General features: G+C 46.2%; 1 protein-coding gene across 3 annotated transcripts in view; it reads right to left on the bottom strand.

The window, feature by feature from the left end:
- Positions 1-24,660, bottom strand: part of LOC109908466 (semaphorin-6D-like) — a 164,034-nt gene that overhangs the window by 23,332 nt on the left and 116,042 nt on the right. For all 3 annotated transcript variants that reach the window (XM_031789410.1, XM_031789408.1, XM_020507117.2), the window contains exons 4-16: positions 22,777-22,891; positions 22,351-22,408; positions 14,151-14,207; positions 13,651-13,752; positions 11,612-11,702; positions 11,225-11,347; positions 10,877-10,965; positions 7,213-7,430; positions 6,763-6,894; positions 6,413-6,568; positions 5,386-5,559; positions 4,914-5,051; positions 2,011-2,088 (exon numbers count right to left, since the gene is read on the bottom strand). In XM_031789410.1, coding sequence (XP_031645270.1) covers positions 2,011-2,088; positions 4,914-5,051; positions 5,386-5,559; positions 6,413-6,568; positions 6,763-6,894; positions 7,213-7,430; positions 10,877-10,965; positions 11,225-11,347; positions 11,612-11,702; positions 13,651-13,752; positions 14,151-14,207; positions 22,351-22,408; positions 22,777-22,891 — 1,531 coding nt within the window. The remainder of the gene's footprint in view (positions 1-2,010; positions 2,089-4,913; positions 5,052-5,385; positions 5,560-6,412; positions 6,569-6,762; positions 6,895-7,212; positions 7,431-10,876; positions 10,966-11,224; positions 11,348-11,611; positions 11,703-13,650; positions 13,753-14,150; positions 14,208-22,350; positions 22,409-22,776; positions 22,892-24,660) is intronic.

The following is a 24,660-nucleotide window of genomic DNA, read 5'->3' on the forward strand; positions in this document are numbered from 1 at the left end:
TGAGTGAATACAGACCCAGTGAGCAAATCAAGAGTGAAAAAATAAAACATGGAATTCAGAGGGGAGAAATAATCAACTCAGAGAAATAATAACTTCACTTATCTTTCTATGCTCAGCAGTTGGCCCACTGACAGCCGATAGCATTAGTTGTATTACCACAGCAGAGTGGGTTTGTTTGTGAGTGAATAGGTCGGCCTGGGGAATTTTGCGTGATTGTGTGTCCGTGTGTGTGGACCACAACTAGTTACCAGTATTACCATATGCCTCCATTCCCTTTCTGTCTGTTTTATTAATGTATTTCTTTCTTCTGAGAGAGTGTGAGAGAAAGAGCCATGGAGAGAGACCTAGACTGGCCTTTTTGGCACGCCATGTCCCCAGGCGTTGACAGTGATGGGAGAAAGACAGGAAACCATGGAAACGGTTCACCTCTGGCTCAACCTCTGGCTCAACCATCCCCCCCCCCCCCAAAAAAAGCGTCCAGAAGAATTTATGCCACCTCTGGAGTGAGAGAGTAAGGGAGGAGAGAAAAGGGGGGGGATGTGTCCCCTGTTGCTCTCCGGTCCAGCCCCATTACAGCCTTTATGAGCTGTTGCATCTGTTCTGGAGGCATGGCCATGCTTGGGTTCTGACTATTTCACACCATATCAACTCTCTCTCGCTCTCTCTGACGTGGACAGAGCAGGCACAGCGTAATAGCTCTACTGACTGCATGTATAATATTTGCCAATCTCTTCGGTTCCACTCCATTGGCTTGCTGCATGGCACTGTCCCGCTGGTTAAAAACGTGATAAATCAAGCCTCAGTCCAATTCTGATTACCTGCCCAGCACGTACACACCGCCGCACACACACATACACACTTTTGGAATCTTCCATTAACCTCTGGCTGTGAAGCTATGGCAAATAAAACCCATGAGTGGCCAATCACAGGATATGCAATAAGTCAAACCCCAGCAGAATAATCCATTTGAAGCAGTCCATATGACCATTAGGATAGTGGCAGCTGCCTTTACTGTGATGCCTGTCCACCCATCCACACTAAGTTTACAGCCCATGTTTGCAGAGGTGAATACCTACAGCAGGTGATTTAAAGCCATACTGAAAATCAGAGGAACAGCGACAGCCCAGTCCTTGAGTGTCAGGAGGCAACATAGGAGGTGAAATAGTGTTTTCTACTGCTTCTCTTCCTCTACCTCTCTCCTTCCCTCCCTCACTCCCTCCGTTCGGAAGACAGTGAGGTACACACAACATGATTGAAATCCAGCCAGCTGAGCATTACTTTCGATTCCATGCTACAGTGCAGAAAGAGAAAGACAGTGGGTCAGGAGGGAGTCTCAGACAGAGGAATTGATTGGCTTTTTGTTTGCACACACACACCCTGCTTGGCGCTGACACTGAGCCAGTCGATAGCTCTAAGTGTCAAATGGCCTCCTTCATGTTCATCAGAATGGATCAGTAAATTACATTGAGGTCATTTTGATCGACACCTTTCAGTCCCACCCCAGAGTGACGCATGACCCCTCCAAGCAGGTATTTGGGGTTTCATTTCCGAGTGATTGCAGACGTGATGCATGTCCGCCACTTAGAAATAAACAAGATGGATGCTCGTCCTATAAGTGAAATGGAGCCGATAGACCAATGTTTTTACTGTATTTTAGAGGCCGTATTCATCACGTTGACAATCTGGGCAAGTCAAACTCCAGATTAGGTATCGATTATTGAAGGGATACAAGGAAGTGGTATGCAGAGTACTATGAAGCTACTGCTACTTCATTCATTTACTGTATGTTTCATGCAAGGTCATGTCTATAGCCATTTGAGGTTGATAAATTGTCAGTAAAACGTAATTTTTCTGATCGAAGACTCAACAGTAATATTTGACACATAGTACTCAACAAAACCAGGACCAAGGAGTAGGGTCTAGGGATGGGTTTGGCACTTGGCCTCTAAACCTAATCTCTTATGATTGGCTGCATGGTGGGGTGGTGCTTATGCAGCGTCTGTGACTTACCTGAATCCGGGCACCACCGTAGCACAGCTCCCCGTCCTCTGCCACACGCAGTAAGGGTCCCTCGAGGACAGACAGCTCCTGCGAGACAGACAGTCAGAGTTCGGTGTGTGAACACTATCAAAAAGTAATAGAGACCAAATACATATTTTAATGAAGACTCTTTGGTGAGGCATGACCTGAAGTGATATGTGATTTCTATTCACCTATCAACACCCCCATATTCTGGAGTGTCTCATTAACATCACAGGCCACAGTCACACCAGACGAAGTTAAACAGATCAGGCCAGGGTGTCATTTTACCTTACAGAAAAAACCTGCCATTTCATTTTTTCAACTGCAGAGTGAGCCTAGATTGTAACTCTCCTATCTAGGAGCTCAGAAAGAGGCAGAGATGAATATGAGAGTTGGTCAATGTAGTGTGACTGGCTGTCGGTCTGTGAGGCTGCAGACAGCAGTGTTTGGTGAGAGCCCCCTGGGTGTCTGGAGCCCCCTGGGTGTCTGGAGCCCCCTGGGTGTCTGGAGCCCCCTGGGTGTCTGGAGCCCCCTGGGTGTCTGGAGCCCCCTGGGTGTCTGGAGCCCCCTGGGTGTCTGGAGCCCCCTGGGTGTCTGGAGCCCCCTGGGTGTCTGGAGCCCCCTGGGTGTCTGGAGCCCCCTGGGTGTCTGGAGCCCCCTGGGTGTCTGGAGCCCCCTGGGTGTCTGGAGCCCCCAGGGTGTCTGGAGCCCCCTGGGTGTCTGGAGCCCCCTGGGTGTCTGGAGCCCCCTGGGTGTCTGGAGCCCCCTGGGTGTCTGGAGCCCCCTGGGTGTCTGGAGCCCCCAGGGTGTCTGGAGCCCCCAGGGTGTCTGGAGCCCCCTGGGTGTCTGGAGCCCCCTGGGTGTCTGGAGCCCCCTGGGTGTCTGGAGCCCCCTGGGTGTCTGGAGCCCCCTGGGTGTCTGGAGCCCCCTGGGTGTCTGGAGCCCCCTGGGTGTCTGGAGCCCCCTGGGTGTCTGGAGCCCCCTGGGTGTCTGGAGCCCCCTGGGTGTCTGGAGCCCCCTGGGTGTCTGGAGCCCCCTGGGTGTCTGGAGCCCCCTGGGTGTCTGGAGCCCCCTGGGTGTCTGGAGCCCCCTGGGTGTCTGGAGCCCCCTGGGTGTCTGGAGCCCCCTGGGTGTCTGGAGCCCCCTGGGTGTCTGGAGCCCCCTGGGTGTCTGGAGCCCCCTGGGTGTCTGGAGCCCCCTGGGTGTCTGGAGCCCCCTGGGTGTCTGGTAGCCAGAGGCAGTCTTGGACAAGGACTCAGTGACAAAGCCCAACTAACAGGCCAGTATGTAGAAGAGATGTAGGGAGCCAGAGAGGAGGACTGAGAGTTAGGTCAGTCATGCTCAACATGGTTTACAATTCAGAGGGCCGTGTAGAGTGGGAGGGTGGAGGGGTCCCCACCAGACCAGCATTGACAACATGTCAGAGTTAAAGGTAATGACCCCTATCTCTAGGGGTGACTTGAAGCATTCCTGCCGGCTCCTTTTCTCTGTGCCTGTCAGGACATGATGAAGACACAGGTGTTCCTCTCACCTATGGGACCAGTAGAGCTGTGTATATATCTATGGCTCTGTATTGAACCATTCATTAGAAACTGTCTGTCTGGAAGAAAGTCCACCATGTCTAGTCTCTCCTCTCTCTGTGGTGTAAATTCATGGTGTCTCCTCCCTACCTGTGGCTTGTCAGTTTTGCTGATTTTCTGTTCTTTTCTGAGAATATCCCCCCTGGTCTGTGGGGTTACAGCTGACCTATTCTGGGGGATTCTCATTAATCCAGCACTGTGATGCAAAACAGATGCAAATGTGACAACTTTTTGTAACTTTTGTGCTTAAATAACTAAAGGGGGAAATCAAAATGTTATGAACATTGTGTGGGTAAGAGGGTTGAGAATGTCACAACTTTTGATATCTCTCTTTGCCATAATTTTCACTAAATCTCTTTTCTCTATATATTTCATTCAACGTGTTTCTGCTGTCTTAACCATATCCATTGCTGAAACCTAATAGAAACAGCAGCTGCAGCGAGAGCGAGAGACAGACAAATGGTTTTGCTTTGTGCAAGATAGAGGCTACAGTAAGGTGGAGAGATAGACCAAACCAACCAAACCTAATTTGGAGGCAGACAGATGGAGAGTGTGGAGAGGAGGATATGGGCCTGAAACCTGACCCCTGCAAAGCATCATGGGGCTTAAGGGGCCCCTAATCCCTGGTTGATGTGCACTGGGCTGTTTCAGAGGGATCCAGCAATGGAGGGGCTTTAAGCCCTCTAAAGTGAGCAGGCCCTATCCTTCTCCTTGTCGTGTTGAAACCCTGGCCGTGGGTTGGCCTGCCGCCAATCAGCTGGTTCCAATTTGTGCGTAAATGCTGTTGAGCACTTCTCTAAGGCTCGCAATGAGGGTTTAGCATGCTATGGGGGATATGCATCCCCGTTCAAATTTAATACAAATGTTTTTCTTGGGGGGTTGGGTAGAAGCTGGGGGGAACATTCCTCCACAACCCCAAAATAGGACACAAGATTGTCGAGTACACTAGATCAGAAAAAAACATCCCTAACAAAACAAATCACCTCCAGTAGTTGCTCTGACTGCAAGGAAGCCCTTTTCACTGCCCTCATAACAACGTCGGCTTCTAAACTATTGGTGATTCATATTTTGAATATAGGTCTGTTGCATACAGCATATTTACAATTTGGCATAAACGATACCACCCTGCTGCTGATTGATTGTAAGTCACATAATGTGTAACTTCACATCACCATAGTAGCACTGGGGGAAGGAAGCCTCTGTAGCAGCAAACACATGAAAAACTGAATTCCACTGCATTATATTAACACACACTTGGCAACTGTTAACAGTGCAGTACTAGCTCTATATAATAGACCGGGTATCACTCACTCCTTGCAGGAGCCATAGTCGTTGCAGCGGCTCAGAGGTACTCGGATCACACAGCTGGAGAAGGCCACAAACAGGGCGTGATGTTCCCTGTCCAGCTCCAATCCCAGAACCCGTCTGTCCTCCCCGCGGATGTTACATCTAGGAAAGGGGAAACAACAAACACGACTCTTATTTCTGCTGATGGATGGTGACAACAGCAGCATCCTGGGAGACTATGCAAACGAGAGAGGAGTTGAAAATCTGTTCAGGACACGTACTAACAGCCCCACAACACATATCTCCATCTTATTACAGTGGAGTCGGCTTGAAAGCATCACATACAATAACCATCCTCTTACAGTGGTCAAAAAAAGAGCGAGTTTTGTTTGTTGCTGAACCAATACAAGTGAATGTTATGAGAGGAGTGCACTGTATTATAAAACAAATAGTTTGTATCATATATCTGAAAGAGAATGGAGAAAGGGAGGCTGACTTGGTGGGGTTGTAGACATCGATGTCCTCCAGTAGCTGTGTGCTGAAGGAGGCGTTGAGATGGGTGCTGGCCAGGATCTTTAGTACCCTGCCGTCCTCGCTCCCCAGGAACAGCACCGTGTGGTTCTTATAGGGCCCAGCTGACGTATCCACTGCTAGCTGGGTCAACTTGAACCTGGGTGGACACAAAAACAGGGTTGTGGTTCAGGGTTAACATGATGATACCTCCGAAGAGACAAAGCATCTGCAATTAAAGATGTGAATTATTGTCGGAGTGTGTCCATGCACTGCAACCTGACACCACTGTGTAAGATTATGCAGGACACTATTGTATGTAAAAAACATCCTACTGCTCTCAACTTTCCTTCAGTCCCACACAAGTTGACAACATGTTTACTCAGAACGTCACACTAACTGGCACTACGCTAGTTAAATGACTCAACAAAGTGATGCATTCATCTTTGAAGTTCCGTTGTTCAACTCGTCTCGGGAGAGTTCTGAAGCAGATGTGACGTTAGGAGGCAGAATTGAGACAGACAGCGTGCCCTCCCTCCGCTGTGTGAAGACGCCTGGTTGTCTGTCAGACTGGCTCGGCTTCACCATGTAAGTCACGGCAGGGGATCGAGCTAGGGGGCTGTCTGACAGCCCTCTGACACCCACTCTACATTCAGCACCACTACATGTCTGGGCTTCTAATGAGCCACTGGAGCTATTTCCTGTGTTAGTCTGGTAGACCACAGCCGGATGTTGTTTTTAATTGATGCGCTTTTCAGCTTTTCACAGACCCCCTTCTGGTTGGATCTATAATTTGGGGAGGCCCTATCCTGCTTGTGTCGATCTTTGATGTGGTGTTTTGGAAGACCCCATCCTGACTGCGTCTAACTTTAATATTTAAAAAGGGCTTTTCATGTTGATACAAGGGACCAACTGTTATCTATTTCACCAAGGAGATCGATTAAATAGTTTTCTACCCATCAATTTTCCCTTTTATCTTTTCATCCCTCCATCCACCCTGCTGCTGTAGCTACCTGCTGGTTGTGCGTGTGAAGTAGGGCCGGTGGTTGACGGAGGGAACCGCCTCGTCCATCAGGGGGTGGTTCTTGATGAAGGTCAGGGTGCCGTCGGGGAAGGTCGTGGACGACTTGTAGGCAGCAGCAGAGCCGTCGCCGGCACAGCAGCCTGGTCTGTGAGACAGAGAGGAGGAGAAGAAGCTTGTCAGTGGAGTTTCAAAGTCAGTGGGCTAGATTTACTAAGCATTCACGCTGAGGGAATATGATATTGTAGATGCAAACTTTTGTTGACAGTGTTTACACTGGAATAAAGTAAATATGTCTGGACTGAGGCTGTCAAAGCTCCAACTCATATGTATTGGTCTTACCTGGGTTTGGGTACCTGCTCCTCAGGCACGGGCGTCCAGGTTGACTCACTGTTCCTCTGCTCCTTGAACTTCCCATTGAAGGCCTTCTCAATGTCATCCATGTAGAATGCACATACTGCTGAGCCTGTGATACTGATGAGGAAAACAACAGAGACATTTGTCATGGGAAAGGCCCATATTAACCCAGGTTATAATGGATATATATATAGCTATAAAAGCATTCAAGACTGCTGCACAGGGTTGTAAAGGACATTAAACAACAATCTTATAAAATAGGCTTTTAAAAATGTGCAATATCATACCCCTTGATATTGTATATGTGAACATTATCTTTTTTTCTTTCTATTTTCTAGAAGAGGTACAGTAAAACCTCATTATACTCATTGTATGAGTATGTACTGTATATCTGTATGGCCGTCTGTAATGTTGCTGCCTGGTACTGTGATTGACCTGTTGGCCTGTGTAGTGAAGACCCCCAGCACGGCCGGTCTGAGATTGATCTGCAGAACGTTGGTCAGCGACTGCAGAACGTCAAAGTAGAAGAAGGAATCGCCCGGCACCGAGCAGTTGAGCCGCGCTTTGAGGAACGACGTCCAGTAACGCTCTAGAACCCTGGGAGAACCTCCGTTGTCGTTCTTACATACACGAGCCACTCTGGAGAACACAACCTGAGGGGGAAAGAGAGAATGGAGAAAGGTTAGATTTGATAGGATTTTCCAACAAATGTTCATTCCTTTTGTGTTCATTCAGTAACATAACACAGTGACATGACATTACACTGTTTCACATGAAATTACATTGCAGTCTATTTAATACAACATTATTGTTCATATGTTACAGCGAACAACAGAAGTTTTGTCTTCTCAACACCCCCAGACAGCTGAGGTTCTCCCAGGGTTCTATAGTGTTACTGGACGTCATTGCTCAAAATAAAATTGATTGGACATGATTTAGGAAGGCAAACACCTGTCTAGAAAAGGTCCACAGTTGACAGTGGATATCAGAGCAAAAACCAAGCCATGAGGTCGAAGGAATTGTCCGTAGGCAGGATTGTGTCTAGGCACAGATCTGGTGACGGGTACCAAAACCTTTCTGCGGTATTGAAGGTCAAGAAGACAGTGAGCAATCGGGGAGAAGGGCCTTGGTCAGGGAGGTGACCAAGAACCCGATGGTCACTCTGACAGAGCTCCAGACTTCCTCTGTAGAAATCTCTGTAGCACTCCATCAATCAGGCCTTTCTGGTAGAGTGGCCAGACGGAAGCAACTCCTTAGTAAAAGGCACATGACAGCCCGCTTGGAGTTTTCTAAAGGGCACCTAAAGGACTCTCAGACCATGAGTAACAAGATTCTCTGGTCTGACGAAACCAAGATTGAACTCCTTGGCCTGAATGCCAAGCGTCACGTCTGGAGGAAACCTGGCACCGCTCATCACTTGGCCAATACCATCCCTACGGTGAAGCATGGTGGAGGCAGCATCATGCTGTGGAGATGTTCTTCAGCGGCAGGGACTGGGAGACTAGTCAGGATCGAGAGAAAGATGAACGGAGCAAAGTACATCTCTGGAGAGACCAGAAAATAGCTGTGCAGCGATGCTCCCCATCCAACCTGACAGAGCTTGAGAGGATCTGCAGAGAAGAATGGGAGAAACTCCCCAAATACAGGTGTGACCAGCTTGTAGCATCATACCCAAGAAGAGTCAAGGCTGAAATCACTGCTAAAAGGTGCTTCAACAAAGTACTGAGTAAAGGGTCTGAATATTTATGCAAATAAGGAATTTCATTTTTATTGTATTTTTTTGTACATGATCAAAAATATAAAAAAACCTGTTTTTGCTTCGTCATTATGGCGTATTGTGTGTAGATTATTTTTTACTGGTACAGGGTGATCTTCAGATGGGTCTTGAGGCTTGTCGGCATCCTGGAGCAAAACAACGAACATGTACGTATTTGTGAGAAACTCACCTTTCCACAGAGCGGTCATATTAGTGTGTAAACGAAACTGTTCGGACGTTACAGACAGAAGTTGGCAGGTCGGCAAAACAGAGAACACTATTGTGTTTGTGAGAGTCTCATCTTTCCATAATAGTTTGTCGGACGCTACAGATGTTTTGTGAGAAGATTGATTGGTCTGACAAACACCACTCGAGCTCTGCCACCTTTCACCGCAGATGTGAAAGTGCGACATCAGCGGATGAAGTGGATTGAGACGCATCCAATGCAAAAAAACATACAGTGGTGAGAACTAGTATTTGATACACTGCCGATTTGGCAGGTTTTCCTACTTACAAAGCATGTAGAGGTCTGTCATTTTTATCATCGGTACACTTCAACTGTGAGAGACGGAATCTAAAACAAAAATCCAGAAAATCACATTGTATGATTTTTAAGTAATCAATTTGCATTTTATTGCATGACATAAGTATTTGATCACCTACCAACCAGTAAGAATTCCGGCTCACAGACCTGTTAGTTTTTCTTTACGAAGCCCTCCTGTTCTCCACTCATTACCTGTATTAACTGCACCTGTTTGAACTCGTTACCTGTATAAAAGACACCTGTCCACACACTCAATCAAACAGACTCCAACCTCTCCACAATTGCCAAGACCAGAGAACTGTGTAAGGACATCAGGGATAAAATCGAGGACCTACACACGGCTGGGATGGGCTACAGGACAATAGGCAAGCAGCTTGGTGAGAAGGCAACAACTGTTGGCACAATTATTAGAAAATGGAAGAAGTTCAAGATGACGGTCAATCACCCTCGGTCTGGGGCTCCATGCAAGATCTCACCTAGTGGGGCATCAATGATCATGAGGAAGGTGAGGGATCAGTCCAGAACTACACGGCAGGACCTGGTCAATGACCTGAAGAGAGCTGAGACCACAGTCTCAAAGAAAACCATTAGTAACACACTACGCCGTCATGGATTGAAATCCTGCAGCGCACGCAAGGTCTCCCTGCTCAAGCCAGCGCATGTCCAGGCCCGTCTGAAGTTTGCCAATGACCATCTGGATGATCCACAGGAGGAATGGGAGAAAGTCATTTGGTCTGATGAGACAAAAATAGAGCTTTTTGGTCTAATCTCCACTCGCCGTGTTTGGAGGAAGAAGAAGGATGAGTACAACCCCAAGAACACCATCCCAACCGTGAAGCATGGAGGTGGAAACATCATTCTTTGGGAATGCTTTTCTGCAAAGGGGACAGGATGACTGCACCGTGTTGAGGGGAGGATGGATGGGGCCATGTATCGCGAGATCTTGGCCAACAACCTCCTTCCCTCAGTAAGAACATTGAAGATGGATCGTGACTGGGTCTTCCAGCATGACAACGACCCGAAACACACAGCCAGGGCAACTAAGGAGTGGCTCCGTAAGAAGCAGCTCAAGGTCCTGGAGTGGCCTAGCCAGTCTCCAGACCTGAACCCAATAGAAAATCTTTGGAGGGAGCTGAAAGTCCGTATTGCCCAGCGACAGCTCCGAAACCTGAAGGATCTGGAGAAGGTCTGTATGGAGGAGTGGGCCAAAATCCCTGCTGCAGTGTGTGCAAACCTGGTCAAGAACTACAGGAAATGTATGATCTCTCTAATTTCAAACAAAGGTTTCTGTACCAAATATTAAGTTCTGCTTTTCTGATGTATCAAATACTTATGTCATGCAATAAAATGCAAATTGATTACTTAAAAATCATACAATGCGATTTTCTGGATTTTTGTTTTAGATTCCGTCTCTCACAGTTGAAGTGTACCTATAATAAAAATTACAGACCTCTACATGCTTTGTAAGTAGGGAAAACCTGCAAAATCAGCAGTGTATCAAATACTTGTTCTCCCCACTGTATCTCTAGCTTAAACTGACTGATTTTGATGGGGATTTTTTTAATGCTAATTCGATTTTCATGGGGTCGTGGAAATTGAATCTAGGGGTTAAAGGGTCTTGCTCAAGGGGCCAACGGTAAAGGAATGTCTTGAGGATGAGAACCCAGCAGCCCTCTAGTTGCCAGATCAATTCTACCCTTTTTTTCAGCGCCCGTCCCGGGAATCGAACCGGCCACAGGTCATTAGCCGCTGGGCTACCTACCACCCCCTTCTGTAGTATTTAACTACAACTCTCTTACCTTGCCAAGTGTGGTGTACTCCACAGCAATCTCACTGAAGAAGAAGTACACGTAGTTCCCGTACTCAATGGCATGGAGGAAATGAGGCTCTGAGGAGACAAAGGGAGAAATATGAAACAGTAGCACTGACGGTCTTATAAGGTATTCACAACAGTTAAGCATTAGGCAGTCAGTGTTTTGGTAGGAAGCATCACTCATGTGGGTACCACACTTTGATTTAGAATGAAATACTGCTCTAATATGTAATGTACTGCATACAAATAGATCATGATATTTGAGGAAGATTTTGAGTAAGGTTCTAAAGGTAAATTCATAAGTTGAGACCTAAGGCCAAGGCCAGGGGCTCACCTCGTAGCCATTTGGAGTCGTACTTCACGGTACGAAGCACCGGGCTGCTCTCTCCCAGACTACGGTAAATTACTGCATCACTCGCCAGGAAGTCTGTCATGGTGGCCGAGTAGAAGTCACCACCTGAGAGGAACAAAATCATTAATTTAAGAAAGGTTTGCTTTTTTCAAATGAACACAATTGCAATGAAGACTAGAAACCCATGCCTCCCAATGTGTATTTTTCCTTCATGGCTACACTTGATGTAGGGACTGTGCTGCTCTCAATGACACTGTGTGAACTATGTCTAAATGTCACTGGCAAATTGGCAAGATTGAGGGCAAGTTTACTGATCAAGTTGCTGCCCCCAGCTGACATGTCTCTCTGTCTCTGTCCAGAGCAACTCACCAGCGAAGAGGCCGACGTTGGATTGGCGAGACTCAAAGGGACAGCGGGCCTGACCCACCACTTCCTCACCGTCCTGTTCCAGTGTGGACATCTGGGAGAGAGAGGGACGAAAGAGAAGAGGGGACTCAGAGAGGGAAGGGGGTACTTCATAAAGCTATTTATAGGAGTGTAACTAAAAAAAAAGAACTCCAAGGAGCTTATATTGAAAAACCTCAACTAAAATAACTAGGTCAGTGTTTGCAGTTGTTAAGTTTACTGTTTTCCCCTTACTGAAAAATCGATTTCAGTCCAAACGTGAGTATTGTTCTGTTTTATATCAGGTTAGCTTTACTGCTAACTGCCAAGTTATAAAGTCGACCCCTTAAAGGCATGGACAGAATGTGCCTCTAGTCAATCATGATGAATAAATAGGAACACGTGTCATAAATATACCTTTTATTTAGTACGTTTTACACTGCATTGTAACAACAGTAAAGTCAAAAGGTCAGGAGTAACACTCCTGTCAGCCTGCTCTATGGCTGCTACTCTGGCAGCACTGTGAGGAGACAGTATCTCCTAACCACAGATCTTTAGCAGCTATTCCTGCCCCACCGTTAACAAGGTCGTAAACCTCGGCTCAGACAATATGTGTGAATCCCGCTGTGGTAGTGGGGGGTGGGGGGGGGCTGCAGAATGCAACCAGGAAGAGAGGTCATTCTCGGCAGCTCCAGCACACTCCAGCAAACAGCTACCTTCACAAACACACACAGTGACAGCTGTCAACATCTGTGTTTATATTTAATGCTGTGTTCCCTATGGGTACACTCTCTAAGTGAGAAATCCACCAATGTTACTTTGGCTGTTACATCTCTGATCTGTCTGCTAAACCATGGTTCTGGGGCTTCAGTACTACAGTACAGTGTGATTTAGACTAGAGGATACAGGTTTTCACTTCCTGGTCTAGCTACCACCTGATCACACAACCCCTGTCTTTGATCCAGCTGGCTCATTGGGCAGAGTGTTTTGTGGCGATCAATTTACATGGAAAATGCACTCTGTGCAAATAAAACATTTTCCACCCGTCCACACCCACAATCCAATCCCCTTCACCCTAACACGCCCTCTCCTGACCCCACTGCCCTCCTCAGTCTTTCCAAGGAATGCTGCAGACAGATTGCATGATATGATTTACACTTCAGCACACTATTCCCAGTTCTCCAGATAGTCATCGCTCCCGGTTTTTCTCAGACTGTAGACGTTACATCCCCTCTTCCAAAAAGCACACTGTGAATCATTGCCCAGAACCATGATGTCACCTCAGCTCAACCAGACTTCTTTTGTATTGGTAGACATCCTGGGGAGTGTGAATCTATCTATGCACGATTAACGTATCGCTATTTTCCTATTGTATGTTTCCACTCAGCCGACATATCTCTGGCACACTTTGGGTTGTTAATCATTTGAGCAGTCAGATAGCAATAGAGTGTAGGTGGCGTGAGTTCCTCCATGGAACTAAAGTAGTGGCTCCCCTGGGATTCTGACTCTAGTTTTCAGGCATGTTTTGTTTTCTCCCCCCCCTCCCTTCTCTCTCCCCCACTCTCTCTCTCAGTGGATGACATGATCTCAAATCATCTGCGGTTGCAGTTTATTCCTCAGATGTGTGAATAAAGACGGTTATTATCATTGTGGATCTGTGTTCAGTCAACAGACCGCGGCCAACCTCGGTTGAGTCAACATGTTTCTCCATCAACATCCAGGATAGCAGCACTCCTTTGAAGTGGTTCTGCATTCTGGAGCGCTATAGGGGTCTATCTGTGCACGACAACGTCGACTTGATGATTTTATACTGTAGATAAAGAGAGGACACTTTTTTCTCACAAAAAGTTAGGAGAAAGTCAGGATGTCAACACCTGTAGGCAATGCCCTTAACCCGCTAAACCTCCCCATGCTAACAATTGTTTTAACTAAGCTTATTTACCCCAGCTGTTATGTTTCAGAACAGTGCTGGGTATGGAGCTGGGGGCTTTAGATAGAAAGGTGACTGAGGTGAAGTGTCCTACCTTGTAGTTGCGGCAGGTGGGGTTAAAAGCGTTGGTCCCGCAGGCAAATAGCGTCTCATCGTTGCGTGGAACCAGAACTTTGATGTAGTTGTAGCATTCATCCTGTCAAAGGGAAACAGCTGGGTTTCAGGGGATGGCAATGTGACTACTGGCTGCTGGTGTTATCACCCCACCTGCAGTGTCATTGCACAGCTTATTATGCACTGAATGGCATTTTGCTAAGGGCGCGCACATACACACACACACACAAGCTCCCTCTCAGTCATACTTCTGTTCTTATTCTTGTCATTACCATAATCCCTGTGCTGATCTCTATGGTTTCACTAGAGCTCTGGGAGGCTGGCACTGCTTGTGCCAGAGACTGGTTCTGGAACTACAGATACCTGTGGTGCTGATTTTGATAAGCAATCTATGCTATTGTTAGTGCTACCCTCCCACATCGCAGACCAGACAGTGGGAGAGCGAGAAACAGAGAGAAAGAAAGGGAGAGAGATACTCACGCTGTTCTTCCCTCTCACTGTGCATTTATCCACATCTTTTGTCTTCCAAGTCAATTTCTGCAACACACAGACAGACAACCAACTGTCAGAGCAAGAAAGAGACCCTTTTTTCACCCAGCCATTCAAATGCTATTAGGAGACAGCTATAATGAAAATCTCATCAAGTTCAATTAAGCTTCTGACAAACAAACATCTGAAACACACGAGGAGCTGTGTCTAACCTTGTCATCGTGCAACTCAAAACTATTGTTCCTCTACAATTCATCTCCCATACAATCCATCCCAATCCACCTGTACTTCGTAACAACAAGACATCTCTATGGATAATTAGACCAACAAGAAGATCAAGGAATAAGAAAGGAATTTGCAATGCATATCTATGGTCCTCCTGGACGTCCTTATCCCCTAGCATTGGCCCCCCAGTGGGCCCCCGCGAGTGAAGTGAATAGGAAGAGACCCATCAACTTGTTAACAAAGTTGAATGGTTGAAGGTGGTTTAATGCACTGCCCACCAGTGCAGATCCACTGTTCCACTGCCGACTGACTGGGAGGGTGTTTTGCTGATCCCGCTCCCTGCAGGAGCTCCAAACTCATCAACACCATGGGGCATGCTGGGAAATAAGATTTTTCTAGAGACTAAGGTGAAATCCCTCTTTTGGCTCAAGACTCAACTGCTACCCTTCTGGGCCTTAAAGTGGAGTGAAATGTATCCCCCAAGGCTCTTCTCACTTCCCTATTGAAGATCCAATATGATAGGATAAATAGGATAGGCGTCAGCAATATGATAATACTTCCCCCTAGACCTCTGGCAGAGAGAGGTGGAGTTAGCTATTTATTGCTTTTGCCCATCCAGGCCTTTGATATACAGTATCTCTGAGTTGGGGATCATGGTGGACCTGGTGAGGAGACTGGGGATTAGAACTGAAACTGGGCAATAGAAAAGGAATAGATCCATGATGAAGCAGACTGTGGGTTTTTGATTATGACTTTGATTATGACTCAGGTGCACACTAATGAGCTCACTGAGACAGATAAGAAGCATGGGAAGGTGAGAAAGCCAGGTTAGTATTATGGCTGATGACCAATGACCATTTACTAGTCCTGGCCCACTAGCTTTTCTGAACGCTGTGTCCCCAACTCGCCTAGCGTAGTAGTGACTACCGAAAGCCACCCTGACTCACCTATTACCTCACCTTAACCTATTGCTGCTCTTTTTTTGTTGAATTTGACCCCTTTTTTCTCCCCAATTTTGTGGTATCCAATTGTTTTAATAGCTACTATTTTGTCTCATCGCTACAACTCCCGTACGGGCTCGGGAAAGTCATGCGTCCTCCGATACACAACCCAACCAAGCCGCACTCTTAACAGAGCGCGCATCCAACCCGGAAGCCAGCCGGACCAAATATGTCGGAAGAAACACAGTGCACCTGGCAACCTTGGTTAGCGCGCACTGCGCCCGGCCCGCCACAGGAGTCGCTGGTGCACAATGAGACAGGGACATCCCTACCGGCCAAGCCCTCCCTAACCCGGACGACGCTAGGCCAATTGTGCGTCACCCCACGGACCTCCCAGTCGCGGCCGGTTACGACAGAGCCTGGGCGCGAACCCAGAGTCTCTGATGGCACAGCTGGCGCTGCAGTACAGCGCCCTTAACCACTGCGCCACCCGGGAGGCCCCTATTGCTGGTCTTTTGACCCTATGGTCACTCGGCTACACAGCTGATGCCCCTAATTTTATTTACCTGACGGCCCCAGCCTCAAATTCAGGTCCTGTATGTACCTAACTGAGCCACTCTGCCCATTCATCGCCATTTACCCGTTGTTGTCTTAGCTCTCCTGATCAACACCTGTGATTGCTTTATGCCTCTCTCTACTGTCAATATTTTTTATTTATTTAACCAGGTAGGTTAGTTGAGAACAAGTTCTCATTTGCAACTGCGACCTGGCATATGCCTCGACTACGGTTGTCTTGGCTAGTTCTTATTATTTTATTTCACTGTAGAGCCCTCAGTCCCGCTCACCTTGCCTTAGATAGCTCTTTTGTCCCCCCCCACACACATGCAGAGACCTCACCTGGCTTAAATGGTGCCTCCAGAGACAAAACCTCTGCCATCGTCCCTCAACGCCTAGGTTTACCTCCACTGTACTCACATCCTACCATACCATTGTCTGTACATGCCATGAATCTATTCTACCATGCCCAGAAATCTGCTCCTTTTATTCTCAACGCACTAGACAACCAGTTCTTATAGCCTTTAGCCATACCCTTATCCTACTCCTCCTCTGTTCCTCTGGTGATGTAGAGGTTAACCCAGGCCCTGTAGTCCCCAATTCCACTCCTATTCCCCAGGCGCTCTCATTTGTTGACTTCCGTAAAGAGCACCTCCTCCCAGCTGCCCACTGCACTGAGGCTAGGTAACACGGTCACCACTGATAAATCCATGATTATCGAAAACTTCAATAAGCATTTCTCAACGGCTGGCCATGCCTTCCGCCTGGCTACTTCAACCTCGGCCAACAGCTCCGCCCCCCCCGCAGCTCCTCGCCCAAGCCTCTCCAGGTTCTCCTTTACCCAAATCCAGATAGCAGATGTTCTGAAAGAGCTGCAAAACCTGGACCCGTACAAATCAGCTGGGCTTGACAATCTGGACCCTCTATTTCTGAAACTATCTGCCACCATTGTCGCAACCCCTATTACCAGCCTGTTCAACCTCTCATCTCGTCTGAGATCCCCAAGGATTGGAAAGCTGCCGCAGTCATCCCCCTCTTCAAAGGGGGAGACACCCTGGACCCAAACTGTTACAGACCTATATCCATCCTGCCCTGCCTATCTAAGGTCTTCGAAAGCCAAGTCAACAAACAGGTCACTGACCATCTCGAATCCCACCGTACCTTCTCCGCTGTGCAATCTGGTTTCCGAGCCGGTCATGGGTGCACCTCAGCCACACTCAAGGTACTAAACGACATCATAACCGCCATCGATAAAAGACAGTACTGTGCAGCCGTCTTCATCGACCTTGCCAAGGCTTTCGACTCTGTCAATCACCATATTCTTATCGGCAGACTCAGTAGCCTCGGTTTTTCGGATGACTGCCTTGCCTGGTTCACCAATTACTTTGCAGACAGAGTTCAGTGTGTCAAATCGGAGGGCATGCTGTCCGGTCCTCTGGCAGTCTCTATGGGGGTGCCACAGGGTTCAATTCTCGGGCCGACTCTTTTCTCTGTGTATATCAATGATGTTGCTCTTGCTGCGGGCGATTCCCTGATCCACCTCTACGCAGACGACACCATTCTATATACTTTCGGCCCGTCTTTGGACACTGTGCTATCTAACCTCCAAACAAGCTTCAATGCCATACAACACTCCTTCCGTGGCCTCCAACTGCTCTTAAACGCTAGTAAAACCAAATGCATGCTTTTCAACCGGTCGCTGCCTGCACCTGCATGCCCGACTAGCATCACCACCCTGGATGGTTCCAACCTAGAATATGAGGACGTCTATAAGTACCTAGGTGTCTGGCTAGACTGCAAACTCTCCTTCCAGACTCATATCAAACATCTCCAATCGAAAATCAAATCAAGAGTCGGCTTTCTATTCCGCAACAAAGCCTCCTTCACTCAAGCCGCCAAGCTTACCCTAGTAAAACTGACTATCCTACCGATCCTCGACTTCGGCGATGTCATCTACAAAATGGCTTCCAACACTCTACTCAGCAAACTGGATGCAGTCTATCACAGTGCCATCCGTTTTGTCACTAAAGCACCTTATACCACCCACCACTGCGACTTGTATGCTCTAGTCGGCTGGCCCTCGCTACATATTCGTCGCCAGACCCACTGGCTCCAGGTCATCTACAAGTCTATGCTAGGTAAAGCTCCGCCTTATCTCAGCTCACTGGTCACGATGGCAACACCCATCCGTAGCACGCGCTCCAGCAGGTGTATCTCACTGATCATCCCTAAAGCCAACACCTCATTTGGCCGCCTTTCGTTCCAGTACTCTGCTGCCTGTGACTGGAACGAATTGCAAAAATCGCTGAAGTTGGAGACTTTTATCTCCCTCACCAACTTCAAACATCAGCTATCTGAGCAGCTAACCGATCGCTGCAGCTGTACATAGTCTATTGGTAAATAGCCCACCCTTTTCACCTACCTCATCCCCATACTGTTTTTATTTATTTACTTTTCTGCTCTTCTGCACACCAATATCTCTACCTGTACATGACCATCTGATCTTTTATCACTCCAGTGTTAATCTGCAAAATTGTAATTATTTGCCTACCTCATGCCTTTTGCACACATTGTACATTGTATATAGACCCCCCCTTTGTTTTCTACTGTGTTATTGACTTGTTAATTGTTTACTCCATGTGTAACTCTTTGTTGTATGCTCACACTGCTATGCTTTATCTTGGCCAGGTCGCAGTTGCAAATGAGAACTTGTTCTCAACTAGCCTACCTGGTTAAATAAAGGTGAAAAAAAAAAAAAAAAAAAAAAAACTGTAAAAGCCGGGGTTTCATGCATTTTAACATTAGAAGCCTCCTCCCTAAGTGTGTTTTATTCACTTCTTTAGCACACTCCGCCAACCCTGATGTCCTAGCCGTGTCTGAATCCTGGCTTAGGAAGGCCACCAAAAATTCCCAAACTACAACATTTTCCACCCAGCTAGAACTGCCAAAGGGGGTGGAGTTGCACTCTACCACAGAGATAGTCTAGATTTCGGTCATGCTATCAGGTCTGTACCAAAACAGTTTGAGCTCCTACTTTTAAAAATCCACCTTTTCAGAAATAAGTCTCATTGTTTCCGCTTGTTATAGACCCCCCTCAGCCCCCAGCTGTGCCCTGGACACCATTTGTGAATTAACTGCCCCCCAATTATCTTTAGAGTTTGTACTGTTAGGTGACCTAAACTTGGATATGCTTAACACCCCGGCCGTCCTACAATCTAAGCTAGATGCCCTCAATCTCACACAAATTATCAAGGAACCTAGCAGGTACAAGCCTAAATCCGTAAACACGGGCACCGTCATAGATATCATCCTGACCAACTTGCCTTCTAAATACACCTCTGCTGTCTTCAACCAGGATCTCAGCGATCACTGCCTCATTGCCTGCGTCCGTAATGGGTCCGCAGTCAAACGACCACCCCTCAACACTGTCAAACGCTCCCTAAAACACTTCAGCAAGCAGGCCTTTCTAATCGACCTGGCCCGGATATCCTGGAAGGATATTGACTTCATTCCGTCAGTAGAGGATACCTGGATATTCTTTAAAAGTGCTTTCCTCACCATCAAATGGGAACTAAGAACAGATATAGCCCTTGGTTTAAAATCTGGACTCCTACAAATCAGCTGGGCTAGACAATCTGGACCGTCTCTTTCTAAAATTATCCGCCGCAATTGTTGCAACCCCTATTCCTAGCCTTTTCAACCTTTCTTTCGTATCGTCGGAGATCCCTAAAGATTGGAATGCTGCTGCGGTCATCCCCCTCTTCAAAGGGGGACACTGGAGACTTATCTCCCTCACCAACTTCAAACATCTGCTATCTGATCAGCTAACCGATCGCTGCAGCTGTACATAGTCTATCGGTAAATAGCCCACCCATTTTTACCTACCTCATCCCCATACTGTTTTTATTTATTTACTTTTCTGCTCTTTTGCACACCAATATCTCTACCTGTACATGACCATCTGATCATTTATCACTCCAGTGTTATTAATCTGCAAAATTGTAATTATTCGCCTACCTCCTCATGCCTTTTGCACACAATGTATATAGACTCCCCTTTTTTTCTACTGTGTTATTGACTTGTTAATTGTTTACTCCATGTGTAACTCTGTGTTGTCTGTTCACACTGCTATGCTTTATCTTGGCCACATCGCAGTTGCAAATGAGAACTTGTTCTCAACTAGCCTACCTGGTTAAATAAAGGTGAAAAAAACAACAACTCTAGACCCAAACTGTTACAGACCTATATCCTATCCTACCCTGCCTTTCTAAAATCTTCAAAAGCCAAATGAAACAGATCACCAACCATTTAGAATCCCACCGTACCTTCTCCGCTATGCAATCTGGTGTCCGAGCTGGTCATGGGTGCACCTCAGCCACACTCAGGGTCCTAAATGATATCATAACTGCCATCGATAAAAGACAATACTGTGCAGCTGTCTTCATCGATCTGGCCAAGAATTTAGACTGTCAATCACTGCATTCTTATCAGCAGACTCAGCAGCCTTGGTTTCTCAAATGACTGCCTAGCCAACTACTTCTCAGATAGAGTTCAGTGTGTCAAATCGGAGGGCCTGTTGTCCGGATCTCTGGCAGTCTATGGGGGTGCCACAGGGTTCAATTCTTGGTCGACTCTTTTCTCTGTATACATCAATGATGTCGCTCTGCTGCTGGTGATTCTCTGATCCACATCTACGCAGACGACACCATTCTGTATACCTCTGGCCCTTCTCTGGACACTGTTAACAAACCTCCAGACGAGCTTCAATGCCATACAACACTCCTTCCGTGGCCTCCAACAGCTCTTAAATGCAAGTAAAACTAAATGCATGCTCTTCAACTGATCGCTGCCTGCACCTGCCTGCCCGTCTAGCATCACTACTCTGGACGGTTCGGACTGAGAATATGTGGACAACTACAAATACCTAGGTGTCTGGTTAGACTGTAAACTCTCCTTCCAGACTCACATTAAGCATCTCCAATCCAAAATTAAATCTAGAATTGGCTTCCTATTTCGCAACAAAGTATCCTTCAGTCATGCTGCCAAACATACCCTCGTAAAACTGACTATCGTACCAATCCTCGACTTCGGCGACGTCATTTACAAAATAGCCTCCAACACTATGCTCAGCAAATTGGATGTAGTCTATCACAGTGCCATCTGTTTTGCCACCAAAGCCCCATATGCTACCCACCACTGCAACCTGTATGCTCTCGTTGGCTGAACCTCACTTCACATTCATCGCCAAACCCATTGGCTCCAGGTCATCTAGTCTTTGTTAGGTAAAGCCTTATCTCAGCTCACTGGCCACCATAGCAGAACCCACCCGTAGCATGTGCTCCAGGAGGTATAGTTCACTGGTCATCCCCAAAGCCAACTCCTCCTTTGGCCGCCTCTCCTTCCAGTTCTCTGCTGCCAATGACTGGAACGAATTGCAAAAATCACTGAGGCTGGAGACTTATATCACCCTCACTAACTTCAAGAATCAGCTGTCAGAGCAGCTTACCAATCATTACACCTCTACACAGCCCATCTGTAAATAGCCCACCCAACTACCCAACTACAATACCATAATTTTTTTTGACCCTTTGCACCCCAGTCTCTCTACTTGCACATTCATCTTCTGCAAATCTATCACTCCAGTGTTAATTGCAAAATTGTAATTATTTCACCACTATGGCCTATTTATTGCCTTACCTCCCTAATCTTACTACATTTGCACACACTGTATATAGATTTTTCTATTGCGTTATTGACTGTACATTTGTTTATCCCATGTGTAACTCTGTGTTGTTTGTGTCGCACTGCTTTGCTTTGTCTTAGCCAGGTCGCAGTTATAAATGAGAACTTGTTCTCAACCGGGCTGGTTAAATAAAGGTGAAATAAAAAAAATACACACTATGTACTATGCAATGCACATATTGTTAGTGCTCCTAACTTCTTTTAAAATACATATGTTCTCTTCTGACAATTCTCTGCACTACACATCATTCTGCTCATGTATTTCCACTGCAATCAAATACAAGTCAATAACGTTAGATCTCATTGATGTTGAGTGGGTCCCTTATGGAGATGACTCATGCTGTAAATTAATCTAAATACAATAGTGACAAGCAAACACAAACCCAGGCCTTAAAGTGATTTTTGTTTAAGAGCAATCGTGTTTGACAAATGGGATTCAGATGGAAGAGAGAGAGCACAGCACTTCAAAACCAGGAGTGCGCGACATAACTTCTATTGGATATCTGTCTGTAGTGAAATGGCTTTGTATCTGCTTGAATGAAGAGACCGGCTGAGTAAGAAGAAAATGACACAAATAACCTATATTTAAAAGATGAGCAGAAAAGTAGGAGCCATTGAACCACCAGTAATGCTCTTATGTCCAGCCAGCTGCAATGATACACTACTCTATGACCCATGAGGTCATGACTCATGTAAACAATGTGTTTGTGAGACAACATAAGGCTTACCTGTTGTGGGACGATCTGCTCAGAGGAGGCGCTGAGACTGATAGCAAAGACATGATCCCTGTAAGAGGTCAAAGGTCAGAAAACATTTGAAGATGTCTCCTCTCTGCCCTGAAACCCAATCCCACTACACCACACCCAAGCTGCCTGTTCTTAGCCTAAATTAGATTGATTAGGGTCAGTCACACAGTTCTTTAACACAGGCTTATTGATGTAGAAGGGCTTCTTGCTGAGCCTGAGGTACCTTTTACATAATAAACCTACAGTGTGACAATAGGAACGTAACGGGAGCTATCCAATACGGTTGACTGATACAATGACAGAAATACTACAAAGGGATTCAATGAAGAGTAGTCAATACAGGGTTAATATAAGGCAGTCCAGTGCATTGAAGATGAGTGAACAATACTGAGAGGCGTGTTGACTGACCTGGCTGCGATGTAGAGCATGTGGTTGATCCGGAGCATCCTCTGGAAGTCCAGGCCCAGTCGTACTGTATCGTTGTCCGACATGAGGCCATGGAAGCTTGGGTACAGGTAGGAGTCTGCATGGGGAGGGGGAAAGAGTAGCAAGCTCAGTTCAGTGACAGTGTTCATATCCATAACGACAAACCAAGCACTAAAGAAATAAAGGGTGTGAATCTGAAAATAAGGTGTATTCAAGCACAAAAATAAAGATTGTTTGAGAAAGTACAAGAGAGAGAGAGAAAATAGGTTGTTGACTTGATATAACCCTCTGATTGCAGTATGCTTTCTCAGCTTCTATTTTGTATGGTTTTCCTTTGCCCCACATTTGCTGCAGATGCCCAGATTGCAATTTGTTCTAACTGTCATGTGGTTGTTAATGTGGGCTATCCCATGACTCTATTCTGTGCTGCTAGAGATAATACATTTAACTGTAAATTAAGAGGGGTGAGCGGGAAGCATCTCTAGACCCTAAGTTTATCACAAGAGCTATACAAAACAAAAACACTGTAACAACTGGGACATGCTTAAACCACCTGACCAAGTCCTAAAGCAATGGGAATAACGAAATCTTCCACAGATTATTACCAAACACCCCAAAAAATGCTACTCTCCTCGATGTTATCCCCACAAATAATCATGATCGGTATCAGTCTGGTGTTTTCTGTATTGACCGTAGTGATCACTGTTTTACAGCCTGCGTTCGTAATGGCTGCTCAGCGAAACAACCTGTCCTGCTTTGTCATAGACGCTTGCTGAAAAACTTTAATGAGCAAGCCTTCTTTCATGAACTGGCCTCTGTAAAATGGTATAGAATCAGCTTGATCCCCTCTGTCGAAGATGCTTGGACCTTCTTTTTTGATATTTTCAGTGGTATTGTTAACTTCTTGGTGACAGGGGGGCAGTATTGAGTAGCTTGGAATGAATAAGGTGCCCAAAGTAAACTGCCTGCTATATTATTAGTATTATTGGATAGAAAACACTGAAGTTTCTAAAACTGTTTGAATGATGTCTGTGAGTATAACAGAACTCATATGGCAGGCGAAAACCTGAGAAAAATCCAACCAGGTAGTGGGAAATCTGAGGCTTGTAGGTTTTCAAAGCTTGGCCTATCGAATACACAGTATCTATGGAGCCATTTTTCACTTCCTATGGCTTCCACTAGATGTCAACCTTTTTTAGAAACTTGTTTGAGGATTCTACTATAAAGGAGGGGCTCATGAGACCTGTGAGTCAGTGGTCTGGCAGAGTGCCTTGGTCTCATGACGCGCAGTCACGAGAGAGTTAGCTTTTCTTTAGACATAGGAATTCCCCCTGGTTGGAACATTATTGAACATTTATTTTGAAAACATCCTAAAGATTGATTCTATAATTAGTTTGACAGGTTTCTACAGACTGTTATATAACTTTTTGAACTTTTCGTCCGACGTTCTGCTGGACCTGCATGCGCGTTTGGATTTGTTTACCAAACACCCTAACAAAAATATATATTTGGACATAAATGATGGACATTATCGAACAAATCAAGCATTTTGTGGACCTGGGATTCCTGGGAGTGCATTCTGATATAGATCAAAGGTAAGTGAATATTTCTAATGCTATTTTTGACTAATGTTGACTACCCAATATGGCAGATATCGCTTTGGCTTCTTTGTTGTCTGAACGCTGTTCTCAGATTATTGCATGGTTTGCTATTTACATAAAGTTTTTAAAAAATCTGACACAGCGGTTGCATTAAGGAGAAGTATATCTCTAATTCCATGTATAATAGTCGTATCTTTATCAATGTTTATTATGAGTATTTCTGTCATTTGATGGGGCTCTAAGCTAAATCATTGCATGTTTTAGA

Source organism: Oncorhynchus kisutch, linkage group LG2 (assembly GCF_002021735.2).
Source record: "Oncorhynchus kisutch isolate 150728-3 linkage group LG2, Okis_V2, whole genome shotgun sequence".
Classification (NCBI taxonomy): Eukaryota; Metazoa; Chordata; class Actinopteri; order Salmoniformes; family Salmonidae; genus Oncorhynchus; species Oncorhynchus kisutch.